The following is a 16,006-nucleotide window of genomic DNA, read 5'->3' on the forward strand; positions in this document are numbered from 1 at the left end:
GAAAGAATTCTTAACCAAGTAGCACGGCAGCCAGAAATCAGCACACGTCAAGCAGCTACAACAGAAGGCGTATCTCACAATATTATTTGGCATTTGTTTCGTGAACAGATGTTATATCCATGGCACTTACAACGTGTACATGCTCTTGAAATGAGACTATTCCCCACAACGAAGATTTTGTCGGTGGATACTGAGGAAGTGCACGCGCAACCCAATGTTTCCATCCTTCATTATTTTCACAGATGAAGCTGGCTTTACGAGAGATGGCGTCGTAAACCTACCCAATCGCCATTTCTGGGCCCAGGAAAATCCGCATCAAATTGTCGTAGGCTACCACCAGAGACAATTTTGCGTAAACGTGTGGGCAGGCATAATCGAAAACCAACTTTTAGTGCCATATTTCTTCCCAGGGCGTTTAACTGGCGAGCTATATCTCAATTTCTACAGCATGAACTTCCACAACTTTTAGAGGATGTACCTCTCGAAGTAAGACGTTCCATGTGGTTCATGAACGATGGGGCTCCTCCTAATTTTCAGAGGCGAGTTCGCGAACATCTTGATGTTGCATTTCCAAATACATGAATAGGAACGGGTAGTCGATATGCATGGCTTGCTCGTTCTTCCGATTTAAATCCATTGTATTTTTATTTGTGGGGACATGTTAAGGAAGTAGTTTATGCAAGGGAAATTCATGATATAGACTATCTGAAACAACGTATCCAGGCTACTTTCCAGTCGATTCGTGATACACCCGAAGTACTCGATAATGTACGTTAGTCATTGCTGCGTCGTACCCATGCGTGTGAGCGAGTTGATGGAGGACATATTGAGGACATACCACGAGTACACAGGAACGACTAAGGCGGATATTGAAAACATGGAACAGCAATTTGGCAAATAGAATCTGCTTACGGTGAGTATAATGCAGCTATAGTTTATCCCTATTTATTTCGTATATTTTGCCACATATTGGATACACATTTCTTTTCATTTTTGTATTTACTACGGTGTTCATGTGCATGTTCTTTTTAGTAGTTTCTCCTATTCCCTATGTTTTTGATTACTGTACTCTCTTTTCGTTCATGTTCCCACGCCAATTCCTATTGCAGGTATACACACACTGTGCTTCTGCTTTTCAGTTCGAATGGCCCGTATCTCTCATTTATGGTAACTAAAGCATGTTTTTACCTCTTACTGATGTTGCAGTTATGCAATCCCACATAGCTAATTACAAAATTCCTGCGCCATGTTGAATTCGTTGAAGATATCACATTGCCGACAACGAATTACTGTTTGCTGTTTCTTAGTCTTCGAACCACGCTAATTTAGATCTCTCTTTCTCAAAATAATTGACGAGGATTCCCCACTTCCTTTGGAGAATCCCTTGCGCACAGGTTTCACGATTGCGGCATAAGCATTTTTGGATAGAGCACATTCGATGTCTTTGACTTGACCATACCGTCTTTGCTCTATCGTTTAGAACAGAGAAGATATAGGTCTCTAAAGTTTTTCCCACACTTTTGGCACCCTTATCTCGGAAACTATGGACTTTTGGCCAAAGTTGAAGAGAACTTTTTTTCTTGGTTTGACATCAGCTATCTACCCTTAAATTTTTTGTACGCATTAATAGGACGCCCTGTATATGTGCTATGAAGTTTGGAACATACAATGTCATCATAGGTTTCAGTGTACTTAGAATTTCCAATTGAATATTGCATATATAATTACTTATATTCATAAAAATGTACTCCGACACATGTCTTTCTCGTGTTCTGATCTGTATGTCGGCCAAACTTGACAGTTCAAACACTGAAAAATTAAATAGGAACTTGGAAATGACACTTTTATTTTGTTTTCTAATTCACACAAAGTTATAAGTTTACAAATGTAAGAAGCGATCTAGTTATTAATATCTAATGTAATATTTTATCTTTAGGCAGAAAAATTGTTACATTTAGCAGACGATGCATATACGAAAGACGAATTGTATAAAATGGAGGAACATGTGGTGCAATCACTTCAGTTTGACCTAATTGCAATCGATACCATGACATTTGTCAACTACCTTCTGCATAAAATTGGTCTTTCAAATGAAGAAGTAAGTATATTAATATATTAACTGAGTTACTCGTCATTGGAAAGTTAGGGGGAAGAAGTATGTAATAAAAAAAATCTCAGTAAGGAAACTGTGAACTACTGTCTAGCTCAAACTTGAAGTTTCAGGCGTGCCCTCTTTTCAACAATACCCAATGAAAATTATGCGAGGTTGTCTAATACTTGTTGCTTGGGAGAAATATTATTTCTACTCAAAATGTCTTTAAGAGAATGTTAGTGTATGTGTAGGAAAAAACAAAATAGATTCTAAATAATTAGGGGGAGAAAAGCATGATTCTATGTACAGTGCTTCAAGATTTTATTGTAAGATTGTTTCTTCGTATACAAGACAATCTAAACTAGTGTTTATTCTTTCACCTTTTCGGTTTGACCTTTTACTTCGTTCTCCCATCTGTGTTTTACGTTATATTTGTACTCGAAAGGAAATGAAATCCGACAATGTCGCTCTTACTCGCCATTGGTTTTCGCCAAACGTCAAGAGGTTTGAGCCAGATAATAGGGAAAAGTCTTAACATCTTCATGCAACTTACCTAGATATTACATATTTTTATTGAACTAAAATCGTTGAAAAAAGAAATGTTTAGAAGTCGAAACTATCATCAATAACGTTGTTTATCTCATTGGAGCAAGTGAAATAAGTTACCGAAAGATAATTTAACTTACCGTAAGTTAGTGTCTCAAAATTAGTCTCCCTAAACATACTGGGTGTATCGAAAGTCCGGGGCTATAGTCTCACTCCGTAATGATAAAAATATGAACAAGTTTTTTTTTTAAATATGGTTTTAAAGCTATAAAATAGTGGACCTTTTGTCAATCGCATATGGGGACACGGTGACTTAGTGGTAGAGCGTTTACCTCTGCTGCGTGGCGTATCTGGTTCGATCCTCGGGCGAATATGTTTGTGGTGGACAACATCGTGTCCGTGGGTTTTCTCGGAGTACTCTCGTTTCCTTCTACATTATCATTCCACCAATTCTTCCGTCATTCACTTTTCTTTAATCATCCGTCTCTCTCAGCCTAAAGGACACAATGGGACGCTGAAAGGTTTTTGCAATAGCACAAGCTGTTTGGGCTCCATACTGGTAAGGCACAGGGCCGGATTTCCCAATAGGCCCGGGCCTATGGGCGCAAGCTCCCAGGGGGCGCACGACCGAGACAAAAAAATATCTAGAAATAAAAATAATTAGCCATAACTTAACATATTTTTTGAATTGATTAAAAGAATCAGGCTAATAAAGCATTCTGATTTTGAAGTTCATTGGCACAAATAATTGTTGGTAAAGTTCACCAATCTTTTGTTAATACATTAACGGTATTTTGTTAAGCCCAGAACAAAGTAAATTCCTCAAAAGACTTGCAATGATAAAATTGCATCGTGGAGTGGTGTTTAAGCAATTAACATATAGGCCTGATATAATTTTTTAAATAAAGGTTTTTAGGAAAGTAACGTTAACCAGACTAGGGGGCGGAAAAAATTATTGGGCCTAGGGGCGCCAAAATGCTAAATCCGGCCCTGGTAAGGTATCCTATGTTAAATGAAAAAGTATTTCCAATTTAGCAGGGTGCTTGAACGGAACGCACGGCCACTCAAAAATGACACGTGGAAACCGTGGATGAGGAACCTACAACGTTCGAATCAGTTTCCCAGCAATACTGCATTGTTATGTTGAAGACCTAAGGGAAGTGCCTACTGGACCGACAATGTTACTTTTTCTTTTAACATAGGGCGCCTTACCAGTATTAAGACCAAATGGATGGTGCGAGTGAAAAAAAAAATCCACTGTTTAGATTGCGAACCGCCTATTTTCAACTTTTCTTTTTTCAATTTATCGTAACTTGATTCTTAAAGGAGTTGCTCTATGGCCCTGAAATTTTGATACACCCACAGGCAGGCATGCATGCACACAGAAATTTCTTTCGGAGGTCTAATTCATAGAAAAATTATATGTAAATTTGTAAAATCACCCCTAAAATTAGAATAAATTAACAGAAAACTCGGGATTTTCTAAGGGTACGGAATTCCTCGGGTCCACTCCTACCTACATTCCTACTAGTTAGGGTTATCAAACACCCTCTTTTATCTGGACGTCCCCTTTCTGGTGGACTCAGACAATTGCTTCAAAGATTGACAATATGCAAATATACTATACAAGTGTATTTGTATAGTTAATATTGTTGGAATGCTTAATTTCCAAGGAAATAAAACTCCGAGCGCCAAGGGAAGAAACTTAGTATTTCTCACCATCAAACACAAAATAACCACTGAAGGCACAATCCGCGCCACTATGTGATTCCAGCTAGTAGTGCGTTGCCAATTTAACGTTTATTTTCCATTTGTATGACAAAAGCAATCGCCTATTACTTGTTTCGATGTGTAATATATGATATCAAGTGGAGATCCAAACAAGATTTCTGACTGAAACTCAGGGGCGGACTGGCCATAGTGGAGTCATGGAGAATTCCACACGGGCCGGTCCATTTCAATTTCAAGGGGTCAGTAGATCTAAATGACTTTCAGACAGTTCAGTATGACCAAATCAAAAAATGTAGGCTGTATCTGTAAAACATTTTAAAAATATAGGTCTATTGGACAGTCAAAAATAATTTCCAATTTCCAAATCAAAAATTGATTCCTTTCCTGAGGTAATAGGTCTCTACTTTCGGATAACAAAAAAAGGGCTACTTTTTTGAAAGGAGCCAGTTGGTGGAATTGTTCCACAGTGAGATTTTCATTCCAGTTCGCTCCTGCTGGAACTCCCTTAAAACACAAAACACAATATTTTATTAATGGATTAAAAGCGTATCATATTTTCGAAGCGTGAAATAATGATTTTTTTTTTATTTGTTATTATAAATTCTTTTGGACGTTTGTCTGAAAGTAGTAAGAAAAGCTATGCACATGAACACAGAGTACGTATAAATGATACACAAACATTTCTAGCCCATCCAGCACATTTCACTGCGAAGGTGCGAAATTTTCTCAACGGATTCTTTACGAACAAATGGATTAACAGAGAAGGGCCAATATATTGGCCACCTCGCTCATCAGACATTAACCCTTTAATTTCTTTCTCTGGGGCCATATGAAAGAATTAGTCTATGCAATCCTTTACAATCAGAGGATGATTTGGTTGCTCGAATTGTTGCTGCTGTCTGGAGCATTAGGAAAACTCTCAGGAGTGTTTCAACGCGTAAACTTACATCCCTTCGTCGACGCTGTAATCTCTGCATTGATGTGACGGTTCGAAACTTTGAAACCTTTCGTAGTGATAGTTCTGACAACCACCCTCTTTTCATTTTAAGAAAGACTCTCCTCTGTACTTACTCCCTACAACTCTCTTCGGTATGCAGTCCCGTTATACGATTTGGTACCCGAAATATCAGCCCATGTTACAACAAATATCGCACGTGGAACGAATGTTTTGTTTCACGTCTGTCAGCCAAAGGCGCCGATTTCTCTGTAAGTTAGGAGGAGGGGGTATTCAGATGCAGAAAGCATATATGAAGATTTTAAGACAAATTTCATTCATTCAAAAGAACGTACTGTAGTCGCATGTATGTGATATACTGATCAAAATAAATGTACTCAAACAGTTATGCGTATTATTACGCGTTCTTTATTTGTCTTTTAATAGTAGTTCTTGTTCACTTCTTGTAGTACTAAAATTAGACACGTTCTCAAAGCGTTGCAATATATTTAATATGAGCAGATCAGCAATCGGAATTTCTATCGGCTTGCGTTGTACTATTTTTACATTGTTGCGACGTGACGTTTCTAGTGAATTCTTGTACAACGTCTTTACTAGTACTTTCTGAGGAGGTATGCAACCACGCACATTGATATTTACCTCATCCGCCATCTTTTAATCTGCGTGTATGAGTACTGACCTGACACGTAGTATTATTCCAGACAGTGAGACATCCTTCACATGCTCTTGTCCACTCAATTTACGTCATAAAGTGTCCGGGAATCCCTTGCACCACCATTGCACAAATCTGAAAACTGCAAATTTGGATAGAGCAGGTTAGGATCCTTTACTTATATCATGCCGCATCATGTCTGCGCTCAGTACTTTGTGCAATATTTAACTCTAAAGTTCGTTTTCCCACGCTTTCGGCAGCGTATAACGTAAACGATGCGGTTTTCGCCCTATGTTTATTGGAACTTTTTGTTTTACTCCCAGGAAACACTCCTCTGTTTTGTACAACGAATTTAGCGCCATAATGTATATAAAGCAGTTTGCAGTAGACAAGAAACAGTTCCTTTTAAGTTCGTTCTACCAATGCTCTTGGAGTATTCTCAACTGGTTTCATTTGAAATTTCTTTCATATGCAGTTTTTAAAAAGAAAATCAGAAGCCTATCCTGAACCAAATCAAATTTAATGAAATCAGCCGCGAATATACTTTTAGTTGTGCGCTTAATATGTAAAACTACTTAACATGAAATGAAACAATATAGCATGTAGATGGCTGCAAATTTAAATTTCCCATATGAAAATAAAACTCAAAGAACATTAATAAGTCTACAGCAGTAGCTGAACCAGAAAAATATGGAGCTACGAGGGCTCATCAACAAAGACTAAGACTGATTATTGTGTCACAGTTTCGTTTGTTGCCGAATGCCAGCACGTTTGATAATTGTTTCATGTATACTTTCACTAGGTGGCAGCATTGTCGTATCGATAGGTTGGGAGTAATCCGCTATGTTTTAGACACTGCTTCTATTTCGCCTTACAACGTGCTGTATATGTGATATTTGCAAGACGTGTGAGATGGCTTCCACAAAGGAACGTAGGGATCCCCTATAACTTGGCAAGCAATCTCTAAGTTTCTTTGTGAAATCCCTCATACACATCTTGCGAAGATTTGAAGCATACATTTTTCAATCTAGTAGGTATGACTTCGAGTGTCATGTGCTAAACCGCACTCTCTACGTTGCGTTGTTTTTGAATTATAGCCCTCTGAAGTTCATTTTCCCACGCTTTCGGTACCTTATATTGCCGAAACTATCTCTCACTGATCAAAGTTCTAGAGGACTTTTTTGTTCGTTTCGGTGACAGGAATCAGCTCCCAAAGTTTGTTCAAATAGTTTCTTACCACCCTGTATATATAAAAAGATTTAGTTATAAAATATAATACAAAGGAAATACTTTCCTTCTATAATACGAAGTAGTTACTATTTCCTTATATAATTATTCAATTTATTTTCCAGATAATCCATGTATGTAACTACATCTTAGATCTTATGTTAATTGATACTCAATATAGCATCTTGCTACCATCTACTCGAGCATCTGCAGCTGTATATACTTCACTCACTCTGCTTCATGGCAATACATACGACGAGTTATTTCGTTTACAATGCAATTCGTTCTGTCCACTATCCAAAACGAAGGAGTTGGAGCAAGATATAAGGGTAATGTTAACAATTGTACAGGATCCAAATTTTCCATATAATGGAGTTTACAAGAAATTTTGTAGCACAAAATACGGGCAAATTGCCAAACATTCAAAATTAACCAAAAAGTCCTTATGGTCGGAATCATAAGAAGTTTCGTGTATTAATTTGGCATATTCATATTTTTTATGCTGTATATAGGATGAAGAAACTTTCATTATTTTATATTCAAACCAGTGAGAAGTTATAAAGCAGTTTTCAAATACAATTTGTGTGAGTATATTGTACTTGATTCTTCAAGTGGAAAAAATACATTTTAATATAGCTAAAAGTAATGTTTTATTCAATAACTAGGGTCCAAATCTTAATAACCCCCCAAAAATGAAAGAAATTGGTTCAGCCGTATTAGCGTGATGAGCTAACAAAGGATTTGTACGTTCTCTTTTATATATATAGATTAGGATATTTATTTGAATTTGCAGCAATAAATGTTGCCGATTCATTTCTAATAATAAATTTAATGTCTTATTGCAGTATTCTTAGTCTCTGATTGATACAGCCTTAATGCTATAACTTAATTCAGTGAGAAGGAAATGTTTAACATTGGGGAAGACAATAATATTACCTTATTGTCTATGAAATTCCCACGAAAAATATGAAAAAGTAAACTTGACATTATTGCTGGTTCTTTACATACGCTTAAAACAAAGGAGAGATTATGATTCAGGTCAATTATGTAAGCATAAAACTTGAACAGAGTAAGAAGCTGTACAGAAAAAATGAACGTCTTTTCGATTGATAAAAAACAACTGTCTACTCCTGAAGCAAGATAAGCAAATAGCCTTAGTTTCTTTGTCCAGTATGAAATTGAACGAATTAACAGTCGAAACATTATGTTCAATAGAGATGTTTTCATATACGCACCCAATGCTTCGAAATGTTTTTCATAAATTTTGACATAGATCACCTACAAGATAGCAGAAATGATACAGATAATATGACAAATTTTTAATGGTTATTAGTATAATAAATAAATTCAGTATTTTTGCTTTTTTTTTTTCTTTCTTTCCTACAAACCTGTCCTTATGTAATAATTTAATGCCCATTGTAGTAGTTTCAAATATTTTTTTAATCTGATTTTTGTATATATCCGTACCAGAATATTTTAAAATTAGGAATATTTTTCACTCGAGTAATAGGTACTAGCAAATGCACCCAGTGTTACTGTGGGGAATATTTTACGTTCCTTCCCCTGCGTCTTTCATATAGAACTAGTCTGAGCTTGAAGTCGCGCACAAAATTCGAACGCCTCGTATAGACATCTAAGTGAACTACTTCCACCCCATAACCCATGTTCAAGTATCAAATTTAATTTGTCTAACTTGACGTGATTCCACGACAGATATGATAATCGAAAAGCTGCAATCTCAAGCTTGTTTTCCTTCCCTTCTCCATACACTAGCCGAAATCGATGAAACAAGTATTTATGAAAAGTCCAAGTACCAAGTTTCATGTCTAATCTTGGGTGATTATGAGGTATGGACATATTATAACTGCAACCCAGTGGCGGCTCGTACTGTCATTAACAAAGCGTGCTACAATATATATATATATATATATATATATATATATATATATATATATATATATATATATATATATATATATATATATATATATATATATATATATATATATATATAATGTGTGTGTGTGTGTATTTACCCACTGGAGGAGGAAGTTGATATCCATCCTTCGATTCTTAATGCTGGCAAACTTTTCTATCACCCTGGAGTTGAAATCTAGTATGTTGTTGATCAAACTTTTTTCTATCGAGAGCATGGCAAGGGCAGTTAACCTTCCTGACCTACGGAAATTCCTTACGAATGTCTTAATTCTTTTTAGAGACGAAAAGCATCTCTCAGGCTCTGCTGTGGACATTGGTATGGTCACTATTATTTGCAAAAGGGTTGTTATTTCGCTAAAATTGTCCTGTAAATTGTTTTTAAAGATAAGCTGACCAGTGGCGGCGTAAGGCAAACTGGGGCCCGGGGCCAGTGAAGTAGGTTGGGGCCCCTTTTCAAACAATCGTGATTTATACACTTCTATTTTTTACATTCATTTACATAAGCATTCTTTCTGTTTGCTGCAGAGAGTGATTCCCGAAGCTTATAGTTTGTTTAGCTTATACGGAAATCCAGCACTGATTAACTTTATTAGACAGATATTTCTGTTGTTTCATCGGTTATTTGGTGTAATATTGATTGACAATTAATTGCGTGTACATTTAGGGAAGGTGTGGATTATAAACCTCGACGGCCCTTGTATGGCTCGTGCTAACAAGGTTTCTTAGTAATTATTTTTTACCTACCGTCGGGGCCCCCACAAAGTGGGGCCCGGGGCCGTGGCACCGCTCGCCCCGCCCTTACGCCGCCACTGAAGCTGACAGAACCAAAAGCTCAGTTCGAAGGCACTGCTTACCTAACATTGGGTAGCTTTCAACCGCAGTGTCCAGAAATGTTTCGGAAAAATCACTAAAATTTGCAGAATCCAGAAGTTTGGCGGCATCCAAATGGCTTGTTTTCTCAAATCGGTTTCGCGCATCCGCAGAAATGCGATCACATACTCCTTTGGCATTGGGTACTCTGCAAGATATAATCCGCCCACATTTGTTTTCACCAAATGTTGGAAGAAACATATGACTTGTCCTAATATTGTCTGTCATTCCGAATTTTCTCAATGGCTTCAATGAAATATTTAAGTGTTGTTTGTACTTTAATGGTAGGCCTGCACTGAATTTGATTATATAAAATATTCACATGCGGCATTATTTTGTGAAAGAATTCTAACCAAAACATGAATTCCCTGTGTTGGATTTCTCTAGTTCTGAAAAACACTCTTTCGAAACATTTTAATTTTCATAGATGGAATTGACGGTTCGTGACTTGAAATTCCATCGAGTAGCTGACCCACTCGGAATACGTCGTACAGCCACTTTTTCCAAAACAGATACAAGCTGAGGGGAGGAGGAGGAGAAATGTGGAAAACCCTTAAAGACTACAGGAAAAAAACCCTTGTCGATTGATTTTGAGATGCAATTCTTCCCATTATCAAATTTAATTGGTTAACAATGGACGTAGTGTGCCAAAAGAAAGTGTTCTTTAATTTTAGATTGTACGCCATTAATTGATCCCTTATTACCGATGCCACATTAAATGTGTGAGCTATTATTTTGCTACGATCTGAATCTGTGTCAAAAATGTTCAATTCATTTAATACACACTCCCGACAATTCTGGGCTCCCGGACCTTTAGGATTAAAGAAAATAAAAAAGAGGAGAAAAGACAGAACTGAGCAGCGAGCGCCGCCAGTAAGCAGAAGAAAGCGAGAAAGAGGAATACTTGGCGCTTGCGCAGAATGTCTTCGGGCTCAACCTAACACAGCACGGTGAAAGCTATTCTGGGTGTAAAAAAAGGAAAGTGGACAAGGCATATTGAGATCTTTGCTCCATGCTAGAGACATATTTGTTGAGTAGGCTTGTATAGTTCAAGCGGGCTCCATTCAGTACAGCCCGCTCGGTTCGTTAGTACAACTTCCACACTGCTGAAGGCGCTGATAATCGCGCTCCAAGCTTGAAAAAGAAGATTGTCATGCGAAAGTTCTGTATTTTATTAATTGATGAACAGTTTAAACAAATGAATAGATGAAAATTTTTTGAACTATAATTAGTCTAACACAAATACACAAACATAGGAAGCGTGCTGTAGCCCGGTAGCCCTACGTCAGAAACCGCTACTGCTGCAACCTCTATTTTACCCCTGCCCCCACTTCCTCATTGAATTATCCAGTATCATTCCTGTCGCACGGTGCTACAGTGCTTACCTATGGTGCGTGGGGTCCCTGGTTCCATCCCCGACCAAGTTTGAGGTGGAAAACATCGTGTCCGTAGTTTTCCTCGGAATATTTTCGTTTCTTCCATTCTCATTCCACCAATTCTTCCATTATTTACTTACCTTAATTATCCGCCTTTCTTAGCCTAATAGGCATAATCATGGTACGCTCAGCTGAAAGTTTTTCTTCTTACGCCTGAAATTCTACATACTGTCCAAATTTAGAGTTTCTATTTACACAATTAGGCCCAGGTTCGATTTCCGGCAAGAGCCACAAAATTTAAACGCATTACGGAAGTTCGAATTCCACCTTAAACCATAGGTCTAAGTCTCATATGACCTCGACGATGAAAAGGGAGCCACACACACACACACACACAAATAAACAAACTTGAGCAGTTTCGTCTGACGTTGTGTCAGTAGAGACAACATTTTAAAAAGACAAACTGAAACTACCATTCTTCGCACAGGGGGATTTATTGAAAATATTTGAACCCTCTTTGGATAAACATTTCAATGAGAATCTAATGATAAAAACCCATAGAATACTGTATGGATCAACTTTGAATCCATTTATTTTCTTTATGATGTGCCCTTTAAAAGTGACACGATAAAACACAAGTTCGAGGTACGTACTATGTTTCAAAATTCATTTCAAACTGTTCAACCGTTACCCCGTGATGTGGTTACAGTCAGCATCGCTTTTTAAATGTGAAGAAAGAATGCTCCCCCTTTAAACGAGAATTTCAAAAAGCTGGAACGCAGACTGTTTGTTTTTACGAAGAGTTTATACAGTTTTATCTTTCTAACTTCACGTTATTATTATTAGTATAAATTATGACAACCCGCTACCATCTTAGGATATGCATTTTAATCGAAGTAACATGACAAAAACATAATTCCAGGTTTATACAAAAAAATAATTTCAAATAGTTCAGGTATTTTTGCGTGACTTAATTACCCATAAGATCACCTTCGGTTTTATTACATGCGTAAGCAAAACACATTTGGTTTATAGTCCGTGAAACCAGTTTCGTCTATCCATCTTAACAGAGTACCAGGTTTGGTTGGGCTGCTTTTGAAGCTTAGTTTTAGAATACATTATATAAGTAATTAATAAATTTTAAGGAAACTCTCAATTCAATAAGTCTGTTTTCTAGGTGAAAACTACTACAAAACTAATATCACACGATCTCAATAAAATTTAAAATTAAGGAACTCATCCCCCTTAAGCAAGATATTGTAAAATTTCATGTAGCCATTTTGAATTTACAAAGATGTATTAAGACCTTGGTCTCACTCTGTGTAGACAATCATAAGGAACGGACATGAACGTGTCATCCGGATATCCGAATCAAACTTAGTCCATTCGATAAATATAACAGATAACCCTATTAGTATAATGAAAATCGTAGACTCGCAGTAAAATAGCTATTGCATCAATACTGTTCGTTGGAAAGTCATGGTTTATAGTTCATTCTCTTCAGCACAAAATAAGCTTTCCAGAGGTCCTATGTATTGGCGTCCATAACGTACCTGAACAGGGAAAATCGGAATGAAGTCAGAAAAATTCCTTCCAAAAATCCTTCCCATCAACTTTAGCCCTCATCTGGAGTGGTCCCGGGTAAAAGCATACAATCAAAATGTATCTCAGAAGATACTATAGAAGTTAGAAAGTTGATGGGAAGTACCAAGTTTCTTTCTAATATACGGAATAGGTATGAGGTGAAAGGTTGTATACTAATAATACACTCTAATACTACGAAATCGAAACTTTGACGTGACCTATAAAGAGAACATAATAGAAAAAGTATAAACGCAGTACTATTTATTCTGATATCAAGATTTGTACCACATTCTCTGTAGAATGAAGAAAGTTTTAAACAGCAACTGTACCACAGTTGTATTGGGATAAACCCACGTTATCCACCAATACCCCCATCCATGCCCTTTTGTTCTCTATTCCGCCAAGTGAACTGTTGTGGATAAACACCGTGTGCGTGGGTTTCATTATCTTCATTCCACCATTATCTTCATTTCTCACCATCACCGTCTCCTTTAGCCTAACCGGCATAAAGTGGGACGAAAAACTGATTTCATTTTTTTTTCGTTCTTACGGTGTCATACCATATCTTCTTCCTTGTTTTAAGGATATACTTCTTATCCGTATACCTTCAGAGTACATTTAATTGTGTACTCCTACTAGTGTGTGACTTATCAGGGGGATGAGGGGGAAAGCCCCCTCTGATGAATTGGATGTCTCCCATAATTTTTTAACTTCCCCGTATTAAGTTTCTCAGATGTGCTTTTACCCCATTGTAAAATGTCCTTTAATTCGCACACTGACATCCACCGGCTCCGGTGTCGCTTTACAGAACGCACAACTTCACTATAGAGCTATTTTGGAAGACATTTTTGCGACAGCCCCAAATTTCCCTCTGCACATACCACGGAATAATATGCGTGATAACTATTGAAACACTTGATTCATTCTATCGAGAATGTGGTGCAACTCTTGATATCAAGATAAATAGTACTGCGTTTATATTTTTTTATATTGTTTTCTTTATAGTCAGGTCATAGTTTCGGTTCTGACAGTGTGTATTGGTATACAACCTTTCCCTTCATATCTATTCCGTTTATCAAAATGAAACTTGGTACGCTCATTTCTTAATCCCTATAGTATTTTTGGAGACACATTAGGATTATGTGCTTTTACCCGGGGCCACTCCAGAGGGGGCCGAAGTTGATGGGGTGGATTTTTGAAGGGAATTTTCCCGAGATTATCCCAATTTTCCCTGTTCAAGTACGTAATGGCGCCAATGCATAGTATCTCTGGAAAGCTTCTTTCATGCTGAAGAGAATGAACTACAAACCATGACTTTTCAATGAGCAGTATCGATACGAAAGCTATTTTATTGCGAGTCTACGCTTTTCTTCATACTAACAGGTTAATGGGCCCCAGGGACTCTCCGTGGTTCATGGCAGCTAATTTTTTGTGCATGAACATATCTTTATCGAATGGACTAGGTTTGATTCGGATATCCGGATGACACGTTAATGTTCGTTCCTTGTCAGTTATCCTACATACACACACATCATAATATTGTGTTTAACATCAATACTCTTGATTGATTATACAAATATGGACAAAATACGCAATTTTGCAAGAGAAATAACTTCATTTAATTTATAAGTTTTGAAATAATGTAATAGTTATTCGCACAGCAATTTTAACAAACAATTTGTTTTATGTTTTTTAGGAAACAATTTCGTATACTTCTGACCCAATTGAAATAACTATCGTACTTTCCACAAAACCAATATTATATTTCCTGAGGTTATGACGAGTACGGGTTACGAACCTTTTCCACAAAACTTAAAAATGTAATAAATGTACAACATAACTATCACTTCTACTACTTTCAGTTCTACTGCAACCTTTTTACAACTTAAGACAACTCGCATAATTTCGACATTTACAGTATGTTTACTATAATACCTTCTTGCGCGTGAAAAATTATTCCTCCAGACAAATCAGTTTCCAAACTCCTTTGTAATAAGCATCCATAAGGACAATTATACATATACTAAAAGTTGTTTATTAAAAGTGAAAAGTTCTAATTCATCATTTAAGGGCGTAAAATTTCCGGTCGCCATTGGCGACTAGAAATTTAGAGGTGGCGACAAGTGTTCAGTAGGAATGGTTTCTGCTTAAACTCTCAGGGTTGCGCAGTTATCTGTTTGGCACGAAAATAATTGTTAGAAAACACGGAATGTGAAATCTTCACAACGTTGTAATTCGCCCCTCCTTTTCACCCTCAATCGAAATGATTTACCTCCTGGCGCGTCAATGCCAAAGATAGTTTCCCCCGCTGTTTGAAGCTAGAAGAGCTCGGGGAACTGAAGACTGACACACTGGATGATTTCCTGACAATTTCAATCAATTGCCATTCACTTAAGGACTTTGATCCGAAAACTGCAATCGACAACTAGTACTTCAGTTAAGAGAGCGTTACACAAACGTGAAGTCTTCAGGTAAGATTTTTTAAACATGTATATGAATTGTCCAGTTCAAAATTATCCTGAATCTAATTGTCTAGTTTTGAAATTTTATGCCCTAATGTAACCTTTCTTTGTCAAACCAAAGACTTGGGGGAGGAAGAGGGAGCCTCTCGTAATTTGTACGTGAGATATACTGGTGACCATTTTGTAGTGATGCAATGGCTCGGAAAAAACCCGGCTTTTTTGGAAAAAAACTCGGTTTTTTCTGCTTCGCTTTTTTGCTTCGGAAATTTTGGGCTTTTTTCAAAATTCTACTTTAAATCGATAAAGCAGGCTTTGTTTCGCTTCTCTATAACACAGAAAGTCATTTAATTAGTGGTTGATGCCGATAATAATATAAAACCTCGAAAATAAACCATGAATTTCGAAAAGATATTTTAAACAATTTTACTTCAACATTTTTACATTATGAATTCCAAAGGATTAACCAATGTATATAATAAACACATTTTAACCTCCTATATACAAAAGTAAGCAGAGTTGGCAAGAACCATGGTTGTTTCTGAAAATGCCAAAAACCCGTTTTTGGGGGGCAGT

The 16,006-nt window shown here is 37.0% G+C and overlaps 1 protein-coding gene across 7 annotated transcripts in view; it reads left to right on the top strand.

Annotated features, from left to right (window-relative positions):
• The window catches only part of LOC145664209 (cyclin-A2-like), a 246,270-nt gene extending 237,736 nt beyond the window's left edge, over window positions 1-8,534 (top strand). For 6 of the 7 annotated variants that reach the window (XM_081730658.1, XM_081730657.1, XM_081730656.1 and 3 more), the window contains exons 7-8: window positions 1,937-2,098; window positions 7,329-7,845. In XM_081730658.1, coding sequence (XP_081586784.1) covers window positions 1,937-2,098; window positions 7,329-7,664 — 498 coding nt within the window. In that variant the 3' untranslated portion in view covers window positions 7,665-7,845. Of the gene's footprint in view, window positions 1-1,936; window positions 2,099-7,328; window positions 7,846-8,048 lie in introns of those variants that run through there. The other variant, XM_081730662.1, reaches the window with a different exon arrangement.
• Window positions 8,535-16,006: the final 7,472 nt, after the last annotated feature.

Source organism: Thermobia domestica, chromosome 11 (genome assembly GCF_964235325.1).
Source record: "Thermobia domestica chromosome 11, izTheDome1.hap1.1, whole genome shotgun sequence".
Taxonomy (NCBI): domain Eukaryota; kingdom Metazoa; phylum Arthropoda; class Insecta; order Zygentoma; family Lepismatidae; genus Thermobia; species Thermobia domestica.